Below are 23,934 nucleotides of genomic sequence, written 5' to 3' on the forward strand. Positions count from 1 at the left end.
GGGAGAGGGGGTTTTGTACTCAGAATAGGTTTCCAAAGAAACTTTTCTCTTTGTGAAACTATTTTAAGCAAACTGTATCAAGTTTGTTACTAGTAGCAATGAAAGGAAAAGGAATCTAACTCCCGCAGCGAGTCTTTCATACGTTTGTCGGACGCGCTGACGACTGAAAGATGGCGAGACCACAACGTACCACAAAATTTGATCTCGACGGAGGCCGAACCCAAAAACTTCCGAATACAAGTTGAATGCTCTATAGTCGTTGAGCTTCATAACAGAACGGACAAGCTAGACAACACCGACGACCATACAAAATTTGGATTGACGCCTAATTCCTTCTTAAGTAGCTGGAGAGAATAAAGTGTTTCATCTCTAATGGTTTGGATAAATGTCAATTGCTGTCTCTTTTTCAATTGCCAGGTGGAGCTTTGGAGTGGTCTTGTTTGAGATAGTTACCATAGGTAAGTGAATCGAATTTGACTGTTTTAAGAGATACACTGTATACGCCATGGCCACTCGGAAGAACGATCACTTATTGGTTGAAATGTTCAATAAACAAGCGATCTTTATCTGCAAAATAGATAGTCGTACCCTCGTTGCAACAGATATAATCGGTCTGGGACGGCCTGAGACCGACATTTGTAGTGCGTCAGACTATACGTCTCGTCGTTCGTCGACTATAAAGAGAGGCACAAGTCTGGACGCACTTGCCCATCTTTGGTAGTGCGCCGTTCAAGATGCACTTAAGCCTAAGTCCGCCCAGACGCATAATCCGTCTTGTGGTCGTCTTTATACTGGACGAACTACCAGAAGCATAACCTGCAGACGCACTACAGATATTTGCCGAAGTTCGACTTAGACGGATTATGCATCTCTCGTAACATGTCTAGTACACTACGGCCGTTAGATAAAAGATTCCCGGATCGAATCGATCGTCTTCGGTTGCCTGTGGAATTTCGTTAAAACACAGTCAGCCCAAGATCACGTTCAATAAGAGAGGTGAGGTGATCTTTTAGTGAATGCGCGGTATTAAGTTACAGGCGGCCGGTGCAGAATTTCAACGAGCGCCATTTTTAATTTGTGACTTTGTAAGGAAAGGAAATATTTTAGATTCCGCACGTAAAATTAAGCTATATTTCAAAATTCATACGATAAAATAACTCATCTCTGGCGTATTTACTTTATCGATTGAATGTTGAAATGTAGCTTTATTTGACGTTCGGGATCTAGGATATTTCATTCCCCATACAAAATCTTGTAAAGCGCTCTAATTCTCAACGACCACCCGGCACCCGAAACTCAATACTGCTTGCACTCACAGGTCACGTGATCAATTGTTCCTCGCTCTCTCTCCCAGCGTGAACTTGGGTTGCCTGTGAAAATTCCACCTTTGCTAAAACAGATACCGCCGCTTTTCGGAAATTGTCGGATGTCATCGGAAATACAGAAAAGAATGTTTAAGTTTGATTTAATTCTTCATGGAAACGTTTATATTTTCAGAACTACTTGCTTTTTCACATTTACACTAAATCAGTTCTGATGGGCATTCAGATTTCCGCAGTGTGAGGTCCAATTAATTGAAATGCCAAGTTATGGTCCCACAGAGTGTCGATTCCATTCTTATCTGTAACTCGAAATTAGCAGTCGAAGCAACTAAAATAGGTGACGTATTCATCAAACTTAAGCTATCAATCATGAAATCTTCTTTCTGGCCGATTGTACCACTGATTTAGACCTTCACGATTGATCCTCATACTTAATCTGATTTTCTAGGTACTAAGCACTTGCGCTCAAGTAAGTTTTACAAGAAGCAGTTATCAACAAACATACCTTCATCAGTTGTCTCGTAAGCCCTCCAACAATTTCCCGTTTCTCTCACCAAAAGAAATCTCCTTAGAGTTTGTCCGGCCGCGCTTGTTCTTGCACGTTTCTTCTTAGTGGATATAGCATTTTCCGTATGTCTTTTGCCATATCCAGTGCAGTTTACTCAAACAACAATGGCCTTCTCCGCGTAGAAGACATCCCTTTAATTTGCATGTTTTACATCACATCTAGAAAGAAGACTTAAAATATTGCTGTCCAATAAGTTCAAAGTCCATCATCTTTACCTGTGCGCATATCTCATTATTGTTTTTGTTGTCATTGTTTTTGTATATCCGTGAAAAAATTCAGATTGAACTTTGGAGCTTCTAAATTTATAACCTTCTGACATCCCATGGGCCTTACACGAACAAACTACCTTATTGTAAGGAATATCCGTGACAAAAATTCTTTGTTTTTTTTGTTTCGACCAGCCGCAAAATTTTTTTTAGAGGTCGTTTAACAAATGCCCTCACGCAAATAGTGCCGACGCTAATCATCCATTGGCCTTAAAACATCGCAAACCGATTAAGCTGCTGTGGCGAAAACCACAGACAATTCTTTTCGAATATTGCAATGAAATCATACATTATGAATTCTTCCGATTCTATAAAGCTACGACAAACATGTAGACAGGGAGCCTAAACGGAAATCAAAAGGAATTTTAGCGTCTTTGGTTACTCCTCAAATGTGACCATTCAGATGAAAGCTTCTGAGCAGTACTTTCCTGTTTCCTGGGGTGCTGTTTTTTATGCTCTGCATACAAGGTGCATGCCGTGGTTCTAACGTTTGAATCCCTGAATAAAATATTTTTAAGTGTGGCCGTTCAAATGATGTTACATGTGTTACCCTCTTTAGATAAAGTCTCTTTCATGGTTCTGAATGTCGAGTTTGATGACGTGTCTTGTCAAAGAATTGTCTCGGCTAGCCATTAAAATGGAAACTTTCCCAGTGATACTCCTTTTGCATCTTGAATATTTTCTTGAGATTTCTTCCACATTTTTGCGCTCAGGTGTAGCTGCTTACCTTTACACTTACACTTACACTTTCCTTTCAAAAGGTGGCAGTCCCTACCCGGGCATGGAAGTATTAGAGCTGATAGACAAGTTAGAATCTGGTTACAGGATGGAAAAACCGAGACATGCAGCTGATGAAGTGTGAGTAAAATTGTACAGTCATCCATTTATTCCCAACGAACCAGCCTTCTCCATGAGTTGGCAGGAAGTAAAGCCGCGAGTACAGTTGTGTATACAGAAACGCTCTCCAGAATGTGTAATGAAAGAAGGATGTAGGAGAGATTGATGTCACAATGGTTTCAACCGCATTTCACGTGGTAGTCTCCTTGGGAACGAGGTTGTTCACGTGCCTCTCCTTCTTTCACGCATTGCAGAAACATGTTCATTAGCATGTTCACTTTGCAAATTTTTAAGAGACCAACACGATTGTCGCTATAGCTCAACTAAATCGATATTCCTCTTGGTAATCATTCAATTTAGTTATTTTAGTCAATAGTTTTCATTTTGAAGCAATAGCTGGGGAGTAAAATATTAAAAAAAACTCGTTATCAGCAGAGGTAGACTTAACTTTTTATGGGATCAATAGCGCATGAAAAGAAAGTCGAATTGGCTCTGTTTTATCAAAGTTTAGCTTAGGAATTCAGTCAATAGCTTTCAAATACCTTGGACAAAATACGTCTGTAAGAGCAGGGGTCAGTGCGAACAATCAAATTGAAATTGACCTCAGTTGCCCGTAATGCAAACAGATGTCTCGAAATTTAAATTTAAGGCTTTCTTTTAGCAAACAAAATTTTTCTTTTTTTCAGCTGTAAAACAAAATTCAATCTGTTATCAGTGAATGTTATTTTTACATGCACTGTAACCCCCTTAGGCACGTGAATCTTTCGAGCAGTTTAACCAGTCCTGTGAGGAAGATTAGGGCTTTAAAAAAGCAAACTTGAAATGGTGTCACGTTTCTCGGTTCAGAAACAAATCTCACCTTGACCGGTAAACGATCGTTGTGACAAAGTCAAAGTTAAGTTTAATTATTTTCTAAAACTTATTGGCTGAATAATTTTATCACACCATTGCAATTACTAGAAAGTTTATATCTGTTCTTTTACCTATAATCTCTATACGATTCAAACGAAGCTCACACACATATGTAATGCATTGGATCGAGATTAGGAAATTCAAAGGTCCTGGGCTTACAAGAGTCACTTACAAAAGTGAATCCCCCCGAATTCTTTTGAATATATTCATCAGGTGACGTGACCACGGTAGGTCACCATTGTATATTTCTTACAAAGGAAAGCTCAGAATGTGTTAGGTGAAATCAGACATGCTTTTACATCAGCTGATTTAAAACGGCTATGTAACCAGTCAACACGAATGTTACATAATTATGCATAGTTTAATTTGTATTTTATCATGATGTTACAGGTATGCTCTTATGCTCTCATGTTGGAATGAAGACCCGGATGAGCGACCCACGTTTCGTCAGCTGCACAGCACTTTAAAGCAACTTGCCGATGAAAACGAGGTACTAAACCTGAATATTCACATGCCATCACTAAGGCCCAGTTCAGACGCCGAACTTTTCATGAGCCGAACTTAATTCAAATTAAGGTCGGCCCAAATCACGAAAATTCCGCCTTTTGATCCATACGCCGAACTTAATTAGCCGAACTTAATTTACTTGAAGCAAAGCCAATTGAAATGTTAGCGTTTTTTTTTTTTATTATTATTATTTTTTTTTTATTTGAAATACGTTATGATAATTTATGCATTAGGTTCGGCTCATGAAAAGTTCGACGTCTGAATCAAAGCCGTTCCAAAGCCGATGTTCCCGGCTTAGCCAGGCGGGAAATGAAAATGAAAATGTTTAGTTATGAAGTATAAACAGAGACGTGGTCTGTATAAGCTAACCACGTCTTACTTGTACACCCGAGAAGAAATAAGAAATGAAATAAAAGAAAGCGGAAAGGGTTTTATCCCATAAATCGCATCGGTATTCTTGGTATTGAACTAGAACGAGCTTCTAATTTTTAAAATCGAACTGTTTCTTTTTTTTTTTTCTTTTTTTTTTGGGCTGACTCTTAGCCTGGGGTATTTTCTTTTTTTCTTAGTATGTTCTTAAGATTTTGGTCAATCTCAGCCTCAATGTTCTTATAAAACGGTTCTTATGAAAAAGAGTGTATGAGACTCAAACAGAAACTTTGGAGTAAGTACTGAAAGTAGCTTCTTAGTTCTGATTTCTTATAAATTTCAAGAAAACTTTCTTTGGTTTTTCTAGGGTTGCATCAGCCTCAAAACCTATGACGGGAGGCTCTACGAGAACGTCCAAACGCCGTCTAGATAGAGTTCGCCTTCTTGAGCAACAGTCCACAGTAGTGTGCAACAAATCTAGCTTAGCTTTGTTTTACGATATATAGATTTTAGGGGGGGGGGGGGGGGGCTCGTGTGGTCCCTTTGCAATGCCATAGGACACCACGTCAGATGTGAGCTGTGGGCCCCATTGGTTTGAAGTCGTGGGGCCAGATTTACGAAGCTCTCATAAGTTAATATGTAACCTAAGTATTGTTTCTTAACAATAACCTATTGTTGGACTGACAATGCCCTGTTGTTATGAAAGGATACTAAGTATACATCTTAAATAGGCCATTTCCGAGTTGCTGTGAGCCTCATGGTGAAAGCGAGGCTAAGTGCAAAGTTTTTGTCATAAAAATTAGTTTTCAATCATACGCAACAAAACTAATTTTCACATGAAATGCTTTTGCACTTAGCCTCGCTTTCATAATGAGGTTCATAGCAACTCGGAAATGGCCTATTAGGAGCTTGCCCCTGTGCTTGAAATAGAGTATGTTATGCATATTGAAGTAACGTAAAGTGTAGGATATAATACTGGGACCATTTTGGTATGTTTTACCTTCATTCTGATCCAAAAAAGGTATAAATTAAATAATGTAAAAAAAAAGCCATACATTTTGGTCTAAAACTAGGGATCAGAATTACGAAGCCCTCTTAAGTTAAGATATATTTTAAGCATTGTTTCATAACAATAGGAAAAAGAACGAAGGCCCACGGAAAGTTTCGCTGGGGAGACAGGTATCTTTACCCACACAATGTTACTTTGAGGGAGGCGAGTACGCTGGGGCCGGTTTCTTTTCAAGCGTTAATATTTCATTTGTTGCAGTTAGTTTTTTGACACGTTTTGAAAGGAGATGAACAGCGAAATTCTCCTGATCGTTTCTTAGAAAACGTGTAAACACAAAAGTTGGTGACGGCCTAGTACAAGTTAAAATTGAAAGTCATTCTTATTATTGTTTAATTTTTTTTAATCTCGAAGGTAATTAACCATATACATAGCCAAAAATATACTTCATGCATGTCACGTCCATAAAAATTGCTTTGACAATAAGTCGAGCGTTTAAACGTATAACATGTAAAATAGTTGTCTGAAAAGTTACATTTATTAAGTATCAACCAGCCTTAGGAAAAACGTACGATATCCATTACAACAACAACAACAACCTAAAACAACAATAGCAAACAGTCGAATCTCAACGATATTTCTTGGGACCATTTTTTAAAGTGATAACAAAACACACAGAAAATCTGATAAAAATGTGTTATTCCGAGTAACCAAAACCTTTCGTGCAAAATATACAATTGTGCCTGGTTCGAGTGTTTTAATTAGTATTGATCCAGTCATTTATTCTATCATAAGAAGTAGAATCAACACAGCAATACTACACCACCGGTCCCAAAATAAGTCAACACGTTATCTGTCTATTCTGAGTACAGTTCTGTCGGTTCTGGTTTGTCTGGAATTTAGAGTAACCAGAAAACGCTGACTTTTAATGCATGAAAAAAAGTATATAATCTCATGTCAACGCCTTTTTATGATTGAGCTAACTGGCATTTAAATATTAGGAAAAACTGGACGCAATTATATAAGTAGGACTCTTTCAAGATTAAGACTTGTTGTAGTTTAATAGTCACAATAACCTTTAGAATCGTTATATATATACATGAAATCTAAAGTGTTGAAAAGTTTCTTAAAATGAAGCTGTTTTGGAAAGAGTTATGCTATAGACTGTTCTCATTCACGTGACTACCGGCCATATTGGTTTACTGAAACAAGAGAAAGTATTTGCATAGAAGTAAAGTTCAATTCCCAGAGGTTTAGTTTGGGACACCAACATGGCCGCCATTTCTTTGTTTTGGGACACCAACATGGCCGCCGTGACGTCATGTGAAAACACTCTATTGGCAAAAGTGTTCTCTATTTCCTGCTTAACCCTTTAAGCCCTAACAGTGATCAGCATCAAATTTGTCCTTGTAATATCAATGATTATTCAACCCCTGAGGACATGAGCATAAGGATATGATCACCCAAGGTGAATGTTTTAATCACTTCTCCCCAGTTTTTTAATAAGAAAAGTATGGGGACAAGAAAGGAGAATTTGCTCTTTAATATTAGGGGTTAAAGGGTTAATCTAGCTAGGTGCTGATGCAGAATAGGTGCCCATAGCTATAGAATACAAGTAATTTTGATTTACATTAAATTGAGAAAAGGTACATTCATTTGGTCTGGTATTTGCTATTTTCTCAATCATGCATAACATTTATGTGAACTTTTAACCAGCTGCGCTGCATCTTGTCTTGGTAAGGGAACACGGCCAACCTTGATTTGCATGGTCTCCTCATAAGAGACTTGAATTAAAGAACTTTCGGAAACAGAAACAGACAATTGTTTACAAACATTTTCCGAATGACAACAAGTTAACTTGCGTTCGACTCGTAGATGCTTTAAGTTGTTAAACAGCACTTTTAGTGTGACGTATATGAGGAGCACACTTTACGATTTTTTTGTGTGAAGATGATGTATTAGTCTTCTTGTGTATTAATGCATGTTTATGATTGTACAATTTTTTTCCAAGTGTGGGTGGCGAAACATAATCTGTATTTTTGGTTTTGAGAGAGCCACAAGTTCGTCAGTAATTTTAGTTACTGTTATCTTACCATACCAATAAAGATGACCAGAAACAAGTGTCAACTATCTGGACTGTCAAAAATATACCTAACTGCTTATGTCTCAAAACAAAACTTTTCCTGGCTTATCAATAAGCTAAATTGCTTGTCACCCAACAAATGCTGCGTAGCAAGTTGCGATTGTACGTTTGTTGCGTGTACCTCTGCGTGCAAAAACTTTGATGTTGCGGAAGTCCAATTGCCCATTGCCCCTTTTCCGCATTGTCATATACCGCTCAAAATACCTTTGCACTAGCCTAGGGAACTGGTCATAACAAGTTTGTTTGAAGAGGACCCACTTTGTCTGGGGTAGGGGGGTTATCAAAGACACCACCTATCTCGTGAACATTGCCGACCAAATTTTATTTGCCTTAAAATTTGAGCTGACACAGAAATATTCAGCTAGAAAGAGTCAGCATTGCTAGATAAACAAGAAAAGTGAGGTTTGAATCTCACTGTCATTTGTTGTTGCTGGATAGAGGGGTGGCTATGCAATAAAGACATCTTTTGACGTTGAGGAAGGGGTGTGCAGGCAGAGACCACCATCTATTCTGGGGTTTGGTGGGTCCTGTTCGAGTTGACGTAGTAGTTTTGAAGCATCCTTGGTCGTTCTGTACTAAACTGGCAAATAAGGTAATTACGCGCATGTGCAAACAGTAGCGCCAGGAACCATTCATTCCACTTCAAATTATTTGTACGCCGTCAGCCATGCACAAAAGGGAAGAATTCTGGGGTCGAAAATTCGTGCGACAGCTATACAGGCTGAGGGAAGTGGTCAAAACTACTATACTCGAACAGGACCCACCAAACACCAAAATAGATGGTGGCCTCTGCCTTCAGCCACCTTCCTCAACCTCAAAAGATGGTGTCTTTATTCCATAGCCACCCCTCTATCCAGCGCGCAGTGAAAAATGACAGTGAGATTCAAACCTCACTTTTCTTGTTTATCTAGCAATGCTGACTCTTAGTAGCTGAATATTTCTGTGTGAATTCAAATTTTACAAAGCGAATAAAATTTGGTCGCCAATGTTCACGAGATAGGTGTTGTCTTTGATAACCCCCAGACACGGTGGGTCCTCTTCGAACAAACTTGTTATCACCAGTTTCCTAAGAGCTTTCTGTTGTCACATTTTTCTCAGCCTCAGAATCCCGATGTATATAATGACTCCCAAACAAGCTTTTCCATTGACTTTACCCTGGGATTGTGATCCCGTATTACGCCTGTCAATTTTGGTGATCATTTTACCGCACAGCGGATTAAGGTCATATCCAGCTACCTTATCTGGGGCCCGTTTCTCGAAAGACCCGATAACTTACCGGGCCCGATAAGTGTCTTTGGTGATAAATGTTTCTTTACAGAAGTAAATTTTTTTTAGCATTGAATACGAAATTTTAAAATCTTATAATTCTATGAAAACATTGGCCAAGTATTATGTCTGTAATCGCTGTGTAATCGGCGAAAAAACATTTAAAAATATACTTATCGGGAAAGATTACACGGACACGGGATGTTGTGAATATAGAATTTGGGATTTCGAGCATTAAATTTGGATTGCGATGATCTGTAATTAAGGGCCTGATACCACATCACTGGTTTCTTATTCCCGTCTGACGAATGGAGCGGGATGTTAAATTAATGCAATACGACATTTGCAGACTACCCTGAGGAGGATTGCGATGATCCTTATCAGTTACGTGGGAAGTTAGCTTTCCATTCATCATTTCCTTGATGGCGTTATTTGACACAAGTAAACAAATCTTGCGCTATTAGCATGCTAAAAGCGCTTAACGACCGTCAGTTTAATTGCGCTCTGCTAATTACTGTAAACAGATGAAGAGAAACAAAGTTTAATTTAGATTGACTTGCAGCTGGATATGTCCATTAGACCGAACTATATGAAACACAACGTATAAGCAAGAAGACCCGGCGAGTCCACCATATACCGGCTTCTACTCATCAACATTAAGCGCAAAATTGGTAATGATTTAGAGAAAGAATGACGACGCAAAGCGTTTTCTTGACATTCCTCTATCTCTTAGTAGCACACGGTGCCAAATATCAAGGAGTCTTGGCGCAGCAAACGCCGCTACACATCGGAGGTCTGTATCCATTCGGTGGTCTCACAGAAGGAGAGGAATCCATGAAAGGGGATCTGATACAACCGGCGGTTAATATGGCGTTAAAGGACATAGAAAGTAAAGCTATCTTGCCAAAATATCAGCTACAGCTTCATGTCAATGACACACAGGTAAGGAGAGTCAAGACTTGATGCGTTCTTTTTATGGTCTTTTATCTTCCTTGGAGCGATTTATATGAAGAACAAATTTGTTGTAGTTTCCATAAAATTGCGTACACTCGAAAAACGTGGCATGCAAACAACACCCAGAAATGTGCACCTCAGTATTTTTAGCTGAGTGGTTTCATTTGAGACATCATCCACAGACTCAAATCTAAGATACATATATATTGTGTATACAGTACACGTACGACTGACCCAAGTGTTAACTGGAGGAAGCCGGGAAATGTAAATAAACTGCACTGAAATCACGCAAGGTAAAAAGCTTTTATACTTGTATCGGAGACAGTATGGAAGCACTTGGCAGTCAACAGATGGACGTTTTGAGAATATAGTAAAAGATCTTGTTTGTGACGCCTTTATATATACATAATACATAAAACTCGCGGTAAAGGACACTCACCATTACAGACTGAGGAGTCGATGTTTCATTGAACGACAACTCCTGAACATCATTCGGCTACAATGCATTGCATTATATAACATTACAGAGTGTCTCAGAACGTTCTGTTAAAACAAGTGTTTACTGTACTGTGGATGCACTTACATCGTTCTGTTACAATCATCCACCTCTCACAACGAAAACCTCCCGTAATACATAGACCTCCTTAAAATGTAGAGTTCTCTTGTAGAGACCAAAGCCGCCCTAAACTCTACCTCTCGGATGCGTCTAACTCTATAATAGAGAAACGTTTGTTCTATTACGTTTTCAATTGGCATATTCGTGTTGTCTAAGAAACAACATCAAACAACAAACAACTGGTAAAAGATACATATATCTTATTCGATGGTTTTTCCGGGCCTTGAAGGGGCCAGGAAAAATACGAGCAATGAGCAAAATGTCCGCGCGTGTTATATGCAAAACCATCGAATAAGAGATTTATTGTTCCACTATGAAAAGATTTTGTGATTTTGGTTTCTCTTTTCTGGTAAGAGTGTTGAAATACAGCCGGCATTATCTGTCCATCCAGCTATCTATCAGTATATGGCGCGTGCGAATGACGTAATCAACACAGAATGAAAGTGATATGTCGTTGGTCGCATTCGCTCTGTTGTAAAGCGGTCAAACAGGACACTACAATGTATCACAGTCTTGTATTTTACGCGTTGTCTTGACCTTATTTGGTGAAATGACATGAAAGTGGAATAATAAACTCAATTATTCCCCTTTTATGCCAAAAATATTTCACAATCAATATCGAGGTCGGCAATAGAGAAAGACTTACACGATAGCTGGTTTACAACTAGGAAGTTTGATCACGATTTTCCAACTACTTCAGTTTCCAATATTTTTACTTGAACTGGCTCCTGATGTGTTAATGCTGACGGAAAAATGTGTCGAGGGGTACGTTTTTCGATAGTCTGGAAAGCTGATCTGTCTGACGCCAAAACTGAGTTATGCACAAAGCTTTTTTCGAAAATGTTTTCGTAACATTTCTTTGATTTTGAAGCCTTTGTAATCTTATGAAACAAATTGGTAGGAATGCACTAAAGATTAATTGTTAGTAGATGAAAACAGCTTTAGAAAACATTCATCGGGTTTGGTAAGTCATCGAGATTTACGCGAAACGGGACCCTGTTGCGACCCTGGCATACTTGTAAAGACAGGCAGACTTTTTTATTACCGACAACAGCTAAAGAACATGATTGAGTATTTGTAATGTGAAGGTGTTTTGATTACAAAGATAGAGTTTTAAGGAGTTATGGTCTCTCGGAGACTAACTTTATAGGTACTAGGTAATAAAGAGTGACCAATAAAATTGAAATGAAGGAACAATTCCTACTGTAAGCGTCAAACTTATATGACGTCATCATTGTTTACGGGAAGGTCATTAATTAGAAAAAAAAATTGTTCTGGCAGTCAGTAATTAGCCAACACACTGTTACGGTGTCTCGGGCTGAACTTTATATACTTGTTGTATTACTTTTATTTATTTATTCATTTATTCATTTGTTTGTTTGTTTGTTTGTTTATTTATTTATTTAGTTATTTATTTATTTATTTATTTATTTATTATAAAAAAATATTTATTTATTATTTTCTTTAATATTTATATTTTTTGTATCTATATGTATTTGTATAGTCCTTGGCAAAACTAATTAAAAACCACATCACATCATTTCTCTTCTTTCCGATTTCTGTTTGCGCCTTCGTCAGACGTCTGATTAAAAGAAACAGCTAATAAAGTTAGGCAAGATTTTTTATTTTAAGGAGCTATATTCCACGAAAATTTATAAATGGATCAAATTAATCTAATACAGTTTCTAAGAGCTAAGGAGGGAGCAATTTATACACTAGAGAGAAAAGTGATATGCCGATAATGTAGCATACATCACGCTCAAACTCATTGATAATTCATCATTTGAAAACAAACAAAATCACTACTTGGATATGTGTTCCTAATTACCATAAAATTTTGCCAACGTTAGCCTTGAATTTCTCCGCTAAGAATTCAGTACTGATCAATTGAGAGTATATCAAACACTCGAAAGTATGTTTCATCAGATATCCAAGCACCTCAAAGTCGTTTAAAACTTGAAACTCGGCTGCGCCTCGTTTTTTCAACCTATTTCTCAGTGTTTGGATATCTGATGAAACACGCTTTTTCGTGTTTGATATATTACCTCAAGGCTTCAGAATCGACCCCCTGAGTCACAGAATGGTACCTTTGTGTTTTAGTGCAGAGCAGACCAAGCATCACGTTCCCTGTTTGAAATGATAAATGAGCAAACAACAAAGATAGCCTTGATTGGTGCTGGCTGTTCAGTGGTGTCCGAGCGGATAGCGAAGGAAGCTAAGACTTGGAATCTTGTTATGGTAAGTAGAGAAAGGCGCGGATCCAGACAGAAATGCCACCGTTTTCCTATAATGCGAGCGCCGAAGGCGCGAGGTTTTATCAGTTTGATTTGATTTGATTTGATTTGATTTTACTTCGCTACGCCCACAAGGCCAGGAAAAAGAAAAAAGTAGCAACTGGCGTGTAGACAGGGAGACCACAACTTTACAGCTTAACCAATCATAATGGACCCATTAAGATACAAAAAAATATATTAAAAAAAGAAAACAGAAACAACACGTTCTAGGGGGCTCCGGAGACATGCTCCGCCTTGAAAGTGTCATCCCTGGGCTTTCAAGTCATCCTGGAAGGCATTTTCCGTGCTTAAACGTGGAAAGTTTCTTTTATTCTCAAGCTATCTATTTAGTGCCAAAAATTTGACGGCTTTCCGTAAAACGGTGTAAGCCGATCTACATGCATCCGAGCCTGGGAGATGATGCTGTTCAAACTGAATAGAACTGTGTCACTCTCGGTTCCGTGTAAGGGACTGTCAAAGTCTTCTAAAATAGAAAATGTCTCCTATTTTGAGCATCGCTTTCAAGGCAGATATCCCCATGATATGCGGTCATGGAAGCCTATAGTTCAATATGTGTTTGGCAATTTGTGTTTGGTTTGGATGGAATCTGCTAAAATGAACTAGAAACTAGTTTACACGGAATTTTACCTGCTTCTTACGCCCTATGTTTATAGTGCTTTTTACCCTATAGCCCCTTCTAAGCTTTCGTTTCCCTATTTAAATCAAATTACTCTACTTTCTGCCACTTTTGCCATGCAGATTACGCAGTCTGCCTCGTGCATTACAGCTGCGATTTCTACCTTACCTCCTCCCATTCGACCACTTTTTTCCTTTTTCAATGTCTTGCGACCCTCTCCCTAGACTTTATTGATCAGTTTGCCTCCCATATCTTACAATCTTAGTCACATTTACACATGGAGCACTTAACTAAAAACAAGAAACACCCATGTTAATGCGCATGGCTCTCCCTTCCATTCAATGTGGGGGAGTGCGCAGCCTTGAGACACGTACCGTCTAAATTCCATCTAATATCACTGAGGGCTTAACTTCAATTAAATATGTACAGCTCTCCCTTGCCATCAGTGTAGAGCAAAACTTTTTTTTAGAGTTATGAGTCACTGGTAGTAGTATTGGAGGTGGGTGTCAATGACAGCATCAATGCAATTGATACTGTAGCTCCGCTTGGGCAGAGAGTTGTTGGCATGACAGTGCGAATGATATGGTTTAGGATTCCAAACTAAAAACGTCGAGCTCACTGTTCTCTCTTTTTGTCTAATAAAGTGGCCAAATTGACACTTGACATCATCCCCTTGATAATCTAATGAAATTAATTAGTTAGCAAAAATGAAGGTACTTCGATGTACATTAGCAAATTTGTGACAATTAAGAAGGAAAATCTCCATGGAGGACACCGCCCCTTTAACTTTGGGGCTGGCACTTCGCCATCAATAAACTTATCACGCAAAAGTTTTGGAAGAGGTACTACTTAAAAAAGCGATATTTTTTAGACGTTTGATAGCCGATTTTTCTAAAACTTTACAGATCTTGAGGGTGGAAGTGAACCGGGGTTGTTGTTATTGTTGATTGTTGTGTTTTTTGTCGTTATGTTTCGTATTTTTAGTGCATTGTTCGCTCATTAGATAATGTTCACTTAAAGCTACTTGACTTTAAATAAGACTGCATCGTGATTATTGATTTTACCATTAGCGTTTCAAGGCATCGAATGAAGCTGAAGCAATAATAAGTCCTTTAATCTTCCCTAAGAAATGCTTTTGGAGAATTCTGCGTCTCCTGTGACACAATACAATACACGTGGTTTCCTGTAGTTTTTTGCAATTAATTTTTGAAATACACAAGTTGATCTAGCCTGCGAACGCAGACGTATTTCCGCCTGTCTGCGTTCGCAGGCTAAAGTTGATCGTGCCACGATTTTTATCTTACTTAATTCAGTACTGGTGCGCTAACGTGTCTGTGCCAGTCGCCTCGCGCGCGTCGCCCACGAACTTGGATGTGATCTTTAGAGGAGACAAGATATGCAGATCACTTGTACAGTCGACTCCCGATAACTCGAACCTCGGGCTAACTCCTGCAGCGCTAACTCGAACCAATTTTCCTTTCCTTTCAGGTCGTTCTCTATTTAATTTTTCCCTCAATAACTCGAAATCCCGATAACTCGAACCTTTTTCAATTTCCCTTAAAGGTTCGAGTTATCGCATATCGGGAGTCGACTGTACATTGAAATCTGACCAAAATGGTAAAAATGACAAAACAGCATAATAGAAATGAACAATTTTAGACCCATTTCACAGACACTTTCAGAATATTTAGGAAATTCAGTTATTAATGAAAGAAAGTGTGCCCAAAAACATTACCCAAGTAAAAAGCGTTGTTCTCTTAACATTTTATTTCTTTTTTTATATCGGTAACCAGAAATACGCTCATTCTTCACATAGGGGAAACGGCGTCTTTAGCGCGGAAAGATCAGGTTACTAAAACTTGAAAATGTATACCGCAGTGTACGGTTTCGACATCAATCAACGTGACTAGTTATCATACAAATCCACTTTGTGGTAAGACCCAAACAACGTGGTGTGGATTAACTGAAAGGAAAGAAGTGAATACCTGGGATGACAGAATCGCGAGGAAGCCTGCGAAGCGACTCTCAATTGGATGAAGTCAGTGGAGAAGAATGATACTTCGGTACCTTAAAATGATCGGTAAGACCTGACAGTTGAGTCCAGCACCGACGATCGTGATCTGCATGTAAATTAGTTTCCCTCACAAGTGTTTTTCTTAGTTATTTGCCGTCATTTAATATCCTAGTGCGAACTACGGTTAAATTAATCACGCGAAGCAGACAAGCCAATTTATATTATCCTCATATCCGGCTGTTAGCTTAGTCTCGAGTTCCCACCAAATCTGAGTCAATTGTGAAGAAATTTGTATTCAAAGATTGTAATTAATAAGTAAAATCTTTATTTCAACAGGGTGGTCCATTCAACGCAAAGGCTGATAACCAAAGGGGCCAAGCATCTTCAAAATTACTTTCGTAAAGAATGAAAATTACATCATTTAAAAAGCCTAAAATATAATAAAATTACATGGAAACATCATCAAAAGTCGTTTAAACAATTCGGTGGCCATCTCCGGTTTAAAAGGAGCAATGAAGAGCAAAAGGCTACAGACAACACAAGTAATGTTTGGGCTAAAGAATAACAATAACTTGACAAAGGAAATGAGCGTTTTCTAATATCAAATATTTTGTGGAAACAAACCCATGAAAGTCGCGCAAGAGTGGAAAGTCTTTCAGCTGGCTCAGGTTGACTAGAAGCAATTAAAAATTAAATTGAAATAATTACCCCGTTTTTTCCCTCTTTTATCCTCCGGACAATCAAAAGGTTTCGAATCTCTCGCACAATAAAGACGATAGACTCTCGCTGCAATCAATTGTATTTTTTTTTTTTTTTTTTTTTTTTTGCGAGGATCGCTTTTGGGAATTTCGGTTGGGGTGTGTTGCCTAGCCTCCATGGAAAACATTTTCCTCTAGCAGAGCACAGAAGATAACTTTTTAGATCGGTCTTTTCACATCTCAGTCTGTTTTAACAAAGGAAGGGCTGGAAAGAAAAACGTATACCTCCTCATTCCTGTTTTCCTCACACTTTACGCTGTAATCTCGAAATAAATTCATGATTCATTCGAACCCTAAGAAACATACTCCAGATAGTTTGTTAATATCTTGCCTCAAGTCTGCATAGACACAACATATATGCCTCCCCCTTTCAGTTTCACCCTGTGAACCTGCAGAGATCAGAGATTAAACGAACTTGCAAAATTAATTATTCATCCTCGAGAGGAACTGGATCGGTGGGAAGTCTTTGAATGCTTTGAATTTGTCACTGAACTTTATGGAGATTTAAAAGCAGCTGTGTATTAGAGCGATCCTGTCATATGTTTGATGTAGAATGAGCTTCAAGTTACGACCAAATCTGCCGGCCTGTGATAAGCTGTAGGAGTTAGATGAGCGCAAACACTGATCAGTTTATTTCCAGTTGTTGGTGTCTGAAAAAGCAGATGATTGCCACTTTATTTTTGAGCGTGCCGTTATCCTGCTCATTTCAGTGTTATTAAATGGATATATCACCTATGAATTCTGTCATCAACAACAACTAAAACAATCCAAAACCAAAGAAAGATGGGTCAGTAGCTTTAATCTAAATAATCAGCTTTGCCGCTGGTTTCGTATCCAGATGGAAAGTTAGAACCACCTCGTTGAGCATAATAAACATGTAGTACCGAAAAGCACTGCTCAGCAGTGTCCATTTGAATGGTCACACGTTAGACCACGTTAGGATGTCCGCAGTGGTGTCAGGTGCTCTGTTGCCGGGTGAGGGAGATTAAACGTCTACTTTACTTTAAACGCTGATGTGAACACAAGTTGATGCTGTTATTTCAGAAGGATTATCACCCTAAAACCTACAAAAGGGAGAAATATGTTTAATTCCAAAAAGCGATCTTTGACATTGAAAATCCATTAACTAAAGCCGGGAGAGCGGTGACCAAATAAAAGCATAGAATTATTTGGTGCTCTTGACATCAAGAATGACTTGATGTACTGCCAAATCGATTCAGGCTCACATCTTAAAAGAAAGGAGAAAAGTCTAGCACTAGCCATAAAGGAAAGATTGCACTTTCAAAGCTTACTGAGAATTTGAAATCATTTTTAATTTGAAAGAAATTGTCCGAGAAGCGACTGTTCAAGGAAGAGCCTGATAGCGAAAGATTTGAAAAAAGCGGCAAGAAAAAAGCTGGTTTAAAAATTTAATCAACACCGCACACGGATCTGAACACTGATTCATGTTTATATAAAAACGACAAGCACCGCCTATAGAAAGTTGAACTCGAAAGTTATCATGAGAGTTATTTACACAAGCGAGCCTATTTTAATTTAATTAATATTCGAGATGAGATTGCGTTACCAAGAGCTACTGTCATTTTCGAATGCCATGTTTTATTTACACTCACGTGTGTAAGTAAGGCGGAAATGCATATTTAACCAATAAAATAGAAAACCCCAGAACGGCTGCAAGTTATACGAACAATCGCCGTGTACAAGTTGTATGAAGCTTGAACCTCACCCAGAATTAGCAACGTAAACAGTCCTCGAATGAGACATCTATGAAGTGACATCTCAGTTGAACCGACCGTTTGCTTTCAATTTCGTCAGCTTCTACGCGGAACGCCAACTAAGCGAGAAAGCTCGTCAAAATTTGTTTGCAGTGAGACTTCCCTGAAAGCAACAAGACTGCATTCGTTCACACAGCAGCAACTGAAGAAGAAGGGAAAAGACGCAATCACCAGTCATGGAAAACGCAAGCCAAGCGTTTTTCCCTTCGCCTGAAAATGATTCCGCAAAGGCGTGTGAAAACTTTCCACTGAGGGTCAATACGGTTCTGTACAGCCCGGACAACAAGACTTTTATTGTCACCGTATTTACTTGCGTCTTTATCGGATTAGTGTGTCCTTGCGCTATCACCGCAAACGTGATGGTTTTTTTAGGCATCCTGAGAAAATCTGATCTTCGCAACGTTTACAACACTTCTATTCTCTTCCTCACTACCTCTGACCTTTTAACAGCTTTGATTACGATGCCAACATTCATGGTGTACCAAGGAAGCAAGTTGACGAAACCAGAAAAAGATTTCTCATGCGTCGCCTTCGTCCTCTACGTCTTCACCACATTTCTCTTCACAGGTCTTTCTGTGGTGACAATTATTCTTATCACACTCGAGAGATATGTTGCGATATTCCACCCCTACAAATATCGAAATTACATCACGAAGCGCCGAATTGCTGTAACAATTTCTGTAGTATGGATCTTGTGGACTGTGTTCATCACCCTCGCTCGGCTTTCACCTAAGGCGGGTGCAGGCATGTACAGCGCTGTCGCGGCTGCCATGTTGATTCCTTGTATTTTACTTACTTTCTTCGTCTACTGCAAGGTGTATGTGTTGACGCGGCGGGTACGTCTGTCCATAGGTCACGAGCTATCAGGACCACGAAACGCGGAAGACATTCAAGAAACGAAATCTTCAAGAACGGTAGCGTATCTAGCTGGTGCCGTGGTTCTCTGTTTTGTGCCGACGCTCGCCATAGCGGTAGTGTATCAAACACAGACAGTCAACCAGAATTATTTTTACCACTTGTTGTACCCGCTTACGGATACAGCAGTGTTGCTTACCCCTATTTTTGACCCCATAATCTACGTTCTGCGAAGCAGCAACGTCAGAAGAAGCCTTCGCGAATTGTTGCGCGAGAGAAGCGTGCCGAATCAATCGAACCGCGCGCGAGCGCAGACAGGAGCAACAGCGATAACAGGCTTAGAAATGACTGTGCAATCATAGAGATATTATCGAAGTTTAATGGCTGACAGAAATAAACCAAACACAACTGTTGAAATATGATTTGGTATTTTTGCAATGCGCTGCATTAACCGGCCGCCCTGGATTCAGACATCCGCGCGTGAAATTCAAGACTCAAGTCAAGATGTTAACCTTTAAACAAATCTTCACTTACAGTTTAGTTCTAACATTTCAGTCTGTGGATGAAATCCCTTCGAATGGAAGCTGTTGAACAATACTTTCCTGTGGTGCTGTTTAATTTTACTGTACAACTTTGGAGTTTGTGGATACGATCTGAAGTCGGTGCGAGCACGGCATCAGATGACAGCTCTCCATCACTACTTTTCGGCGGTTCTGTTTTTCTAAGAATAGTTTCAAAACAAAATATGGGTATTTGAGCAAGGTTTCGAGCTTGGGAGCTTATCAGAGGCTACCTATAACACTACTCCATCGCTTTTCTTCCCTAACGAGTTCGCGAGACTAAACTAATTTCGCAACCGGATCTCAAGACAAGCGCTTAATGATTTGTAAATGGCCGGCTGTTACTGACCAAAGTACAAGTAACCTGAATGTTAGACCTTGTCATCGAAAGAGACAGCATCAATGAAAGCTCTCGTGAACGTAAACACGGTTATCGTGACCTTTTGCTAAGCCTGCTTGAGGGAAGTGTCTAGCTCTTGATGCCTGTGGCGGGAAAATAACGACCTAACAATATAGGAGCTCTTTTTGAGGTTAAGGCCCAATTCATACGTCGTTACCTCGGTTGCGTTGAATGCAATTGAGGAGCCACGAAAAATGTTAGAAATCACAGCAAAACAACTCAATAACTACAAACAATAATCACTCCAGTTTATTCAGTTCAGTGGGAGGTGAATGGCCTAAGAATTCTGACAGATTCGATTCATTTGTTAACTCTGACTGAAATCATTTCCAGGCGACTGAAAAATGACGCCTACTGAGGGACTGCTGAACTAGTCGAGTCCTAAGTTTGACTGTTTTTCCGACTGTTTTGGTGTTTCAAGACAGGTCAACTCGTCCAAAACACTTACCGTGACTAAAGTGGTTTGACTCCGAGAGTCTATAAAGTCCGATTTATTCAAGAAAGTATTTTGTCGTCAGATTTAATTTTTAGGTAGAAATTAGCATTTTTAATTTAGGTAGAAATTAGGTTTTGTATTTTAATTACGGTAGAAATTATCTTGTATCAATTAATAGGGATTCAAATGTGGTTTATCGTTTATTGTGGTAAGACGTTAGTCACGCTTATATAAATAAATCTATCTCTATACTTGGATTTCCTTTAGAGTCATTTTGAGTTGCTTTTATGAAAGGTGACAACTTTATCCAGGTGTAAATGAATGTAAATATATGAAACATGTATTTTGAACTGCGGATGAAAGATCAAATAGAAGAAAGATCCTCGCCGCAGTTAGTACGCAACTTAAGCAGTTGCGAAAAGGAAAGCCTGAAAAAAATTCAGGTTCGAACCGTTCGAGCCTGAATTTTTTTCAGGCTTTCTTTTCGCAACTGCTTAAGTTGCGTACTAACTGCGAGGATCTTTCTTCTATTTGATTAATCCAGGTGTGTTAACAAAAATACAAAATGGTGATTTCTTTTAGCTTTTTTACATATCCTTCAGCAGACAACTTATTGATGTTGATTTATTTTTCCGCAACAATTTGAAGAGAAAAAAGCTTTACCCGAACTCAATGTTGACGGGATCCCACCAAAATTCTTGTTAAAATTAAAATAGCTCGGCTCAAACTTGAGCACTTATGTTTAAGGGTCTATCTCAATTAGCATTTTATTTTCACCTTTTTTGGGGTCATAGAATCGAAGTCCTAAAGAAAGTGTGACGATGTAATATATCAAACACGAGGAAGAGTGTTTCATCAGATCTCTAAACACTGAAGAGTAGGTTGAAAAAACGAGGCGCAGCAGAGTTTTTTTAAACGACTTCGAGGTGTTTGGATATCTGATGAAACACACTTCCGAGTGTTTGGTATGGCTTCTCAAATGATCAATAATTCTTGGAGAAATTGAAGGCTAAAGTTGGCAAATTTTTATGGTAATTAGGATCACATATCCGAACCACAGTCACAGTAGAGATCTTCTTTGTTTTGATGAATTATTAATGAGTTTGAGGAATATTTTTCCTACTCGCTCGACTCAACTGTTGAAAAGGACTTTTTCAACGTAACTCGGCGACTTTGGCGATAACAGCTGGGGAACAGATCAGCTCAAGAGCAACTTTCTTGCGCGGGAACGAAGCTCGTCACAACGTCTGCGGTACGCGGGATCTGGCTAACTGGAACTCGACGACAGCATAGAACAAATAAAAAATCGGCCCAGCATACATTTATTCTAACTCACAACATAACCGATTTACAAGTACACGTTATCGTTCTTGTTAATGTCAGTTTCTTTGTTTGAGTCCAAACTCTTTGTACAAAAGACAGCGTGGAGTACAACAAGTGTTAAAGCAAAAGAAAATACTTAACATTCAAAGTTCACGTTGAGAGATATATTGTTAAAGTTAAGATTGGCAGAACAAGTAAACTCCCCTTGAAAGGACACTTAACATTAAGCATTTATGAACGGAGCCGGGAAACACCGACTCTGTTTGCGTATCAACAAAAGGGTCTGCAAGAATGGAACAAAAGATATGCTGAATCTATTTGAATTCTAAAGCACCAAACTTTTCAAGAAATGTACTCCATATTTTCCTTTCGTTTTCCTTTTGTGTATTACTTCTTATTTTTAAAATAAATCTCTCTCTACATTTGCCTCTCATTCGGAAATCTCAACGTCCGCCTCGAAAACGTTTTGACATTGGATTTTGAGGGAAATCGAGCAAAGATAACTCTCCAAAATACAAATTAAAAATGCTGTTTGTATATAACTTAACAATGAATACGAGTAATATGGGAGTAAATCTAAAAACTATTAAATATGTACGACTATTAGATATGTACGACTATGTATAACTATTAAATATGTACGACTATGTATAACTGCAAAAAGCTTAATAAACTACACAAGGCTAAGCGATTAAGTAAAAATTGTGAGGAGATATAATTTACCATCGTGAATAGATAAAATTTATCATTTTTCCTGTGCCTAGCGATTCTATTTAACTTAACCTCGGCCAAAAAAGTCGATTCATGTATTAAACACTTCAGTTTAATGGTCCAGCCGGACGTAAAATACAATAAACTAACAGTTTTTCTCCTAAAAGAAAAAGACTTGTACAGCAGTTAACTCTTAAAATTTTAATTAATATGAAGAGTGTTGATTATTATGTTTAAGTAAAGTACTGTTTTCTAGTCAGGTGAGCTGGGCCATCTTAATTAATTTTTGTACTCTCGATTTTATTGTGTTTTCATGCTGTTCAACATGATCCCCCTCTGGGAGGGGAAAGTTGTTCTTGTTAATGTCAGTTTCTTTGTTTGAGTCCAAACTCTTTGTACAAAAGACAGCGTGGAGTACAACAAGTGTTAAAGCAAAAGAAAATACTTAACATTCAAAGTTCACGTTGAGAGATATATTGTTAAAGTTAAGATTGGCAGAACAAGTAAACTCCCCTTGAAAGGACACTTAACATTAAGCATTTATGAACGGAACCGGGAAACACCGACTCTGTTTGCGTATCAACAAAAGGGTCTGCAAGAATGGAACAAAAGATATGCTGAATCTATTTGAATTCTAAAGCACCAAACTTTTCAAGAAATGTACTCCGTATTTTCCTTTCGTTTTCCTTTTGTGTATTACTTCTTATTTTTAAAATAAATCTCTCTTTACATTTGCCTCTCATTCGGAAATCTCAACGTCCGCCTCGAAAACGTTTTGACATTGGATTTTGAGGGAAATCGAGCAAAGATAACTCTCCAAAATACAAATTAAAAATGCTGTTTGTATATAACTTAACAATGAATACGAGTAATATGGGAGTAAATCTAAAAACTATTAAATATGTACGACTATTAGATATGTACGACTATGTATAACTATTAAATATGTACGACTATGTATAAATGCAAAAAGCTTAATAAACTACACAAGGCTAAGCGATTAAGTAAAAATTGTGAGGAGATATAATTTACCATCGTGAATAGATAAAATTTATCATTTTCCCTGTGCCTAGCGATTCTATTTAACTTAACCTCGGCCAAAAAAGTCGATTCATGTATTAAACACTTCAGTTAAATGGTCCAGCCGGACGCAAAATACAATAAACTAAGAGTTTTCTCCTAAAAAAAGGACTTGTATCAAGTGGTTTTATCAAAGGGAGAACAATCCCTAATCAGCTTTGAGCTATTTTTTAAAGACACAAAGGAGGCCAGAATTGAAAAAAAAATGGTCCCTTGTTTTTAAGTTGCAATCCGAGCTAGAATCTAGGCGCCCTTGATACCAAAAAAATCTAGTACACTAAAACTGGTATAGTATTTTAAATAAAAACTAAGCTTCTGTAGGTCGGAAGAGGCTGTCGTTAAAACT

The 23,934-nt window shown here is 38.4% G+C and overlaps 3 protein-coding genes and 1 long non-coding RNA gene across 16 annotated transcripts in view; 3 read left to right on the forward strand and 1 right to left on the reverse strand.

Moving 5' to 3' along the window:
• Nucleotides 1-3,019, reverse strand: part of LOC146482946 (uncharacterized) — a 94,193-nt gene extending 91,174 nt beyond the window's left edge. For 10 of the 12 annotated variants that reach the window (XR_014864017.1, XR_014864010.1, XR_014864007.1 and 7 more), the window contains exon 1: nucleotides 1,828-2,910. This is a non-coding gene — a long non-coding RNA (uncharacterized LOC146482946). Of the gene's footprint in view, nucleotides 1-1,827 lie in introns of all 12 variants that reach the window. The other 2 variants (XR_014864008.1, XR_014864009.1) reach the window with 2 other exon arrangements.
• LOC146482954 (uncharacterized) overlaps nucleotides 1-7,908 on the forward strand; it is a 32,398-nt gene extending 24,490 nt beyond the window's left edge. For both annotated transcript variants that reach the window (XM_085106593.1, XM_085106594.1), the window contains exons 20-23: nucleotides 418-458; nucleotides 2,918-3,014; nucleotides 4,296-4,395; nucleotides 5,149-7,908. In XM_085106593.1, the coding sequence (XP_084962719.1) occupies nucleotides 418-458; nucleotides 2,918-3,014; nucleotides 4,296-4,395; nucleotides 5,149-5,214 (304 nt within the window). In that variant the 3' untranslated portion in view covers nucleotides 5,215-7,908. The remainder of the gene's footprint in view (nucleotides 1-417; nucleotides 459-2,917; nucleotides 3,015-4,295; nucleotides 4,396-5,148) is intronic.
• Nucleotides 7,909-9,678: 1,770 nt separating this feature from the next.
• Nucleotides 9,679-23,934, forward strand: part of LOC146482955 (gamma-aminobutyric acid type B receptor subunit 2-like) — a 43,305-nt gene continuing 29,049 nt past the window's right edge. The window contains exons 1-2 of the mRNA XM_085106599.1: nucleotides 9,679-10,138; nucleotides 12,867-13,004. Of these exons, the coding sequence (XP_084962725.1) occupies nucleotides 9,887-10,138; nucleotides 12,867-13,004 (390 nt within the window). The 5' untranslated portion in view covers nucleotides 9,679-9,886. The remainder of the gene's footprint in view (nucleotides 10,139-12,866; nucleotides 13,005-23,934) is intronic.
• On the forward strand, nucleotides 17,224-20,731 carry LOC146482956 (adrenocorticotropic hormone receptor-like). Its single transcript, XM_085106584.1, has 2 exons — nucleotides 17,224-18,315; nucleotides 18,360-20,731. The coding sequence occupies exon 2, from the start codon at nucleotides 18,400-18,402 to the stop codon at nucleotides 19,438-19,440; it is 1,041 nt and encodes a 346-aa protein (XP_084962710.1). The 5' UTR covers nucleotides 17,224-18,315; nucleotides 18,360-18,399; the 3' UTR covers nucleotides 19,441-20,731.

This window comes from Pavona decussata, unplaced genomic scaffold (assembly GCF_977016875.1).
Source record: "Pavona decussata unplaced genomic scaffold, jaPavDecu1.1 SCAFFOLD_41, whole genome shotgun sequence".
Taxonomy (NCBI): Eukaryota; Metazoa; Cnidaria; class Anthozoa; order Scleractinia; family Agariciidae; genus Pavona; species Pavona decussata.

What these genes read in the sequence shown, in the direction of transcription:
- LOC146482956 (XM_085106584.1), top strand. Translation starts at nt 18,400, where the DNA reads ATGGAAAACGCAAGCCAAGCGTTTTTCCCTTCGCCTGAAAATGATTCC.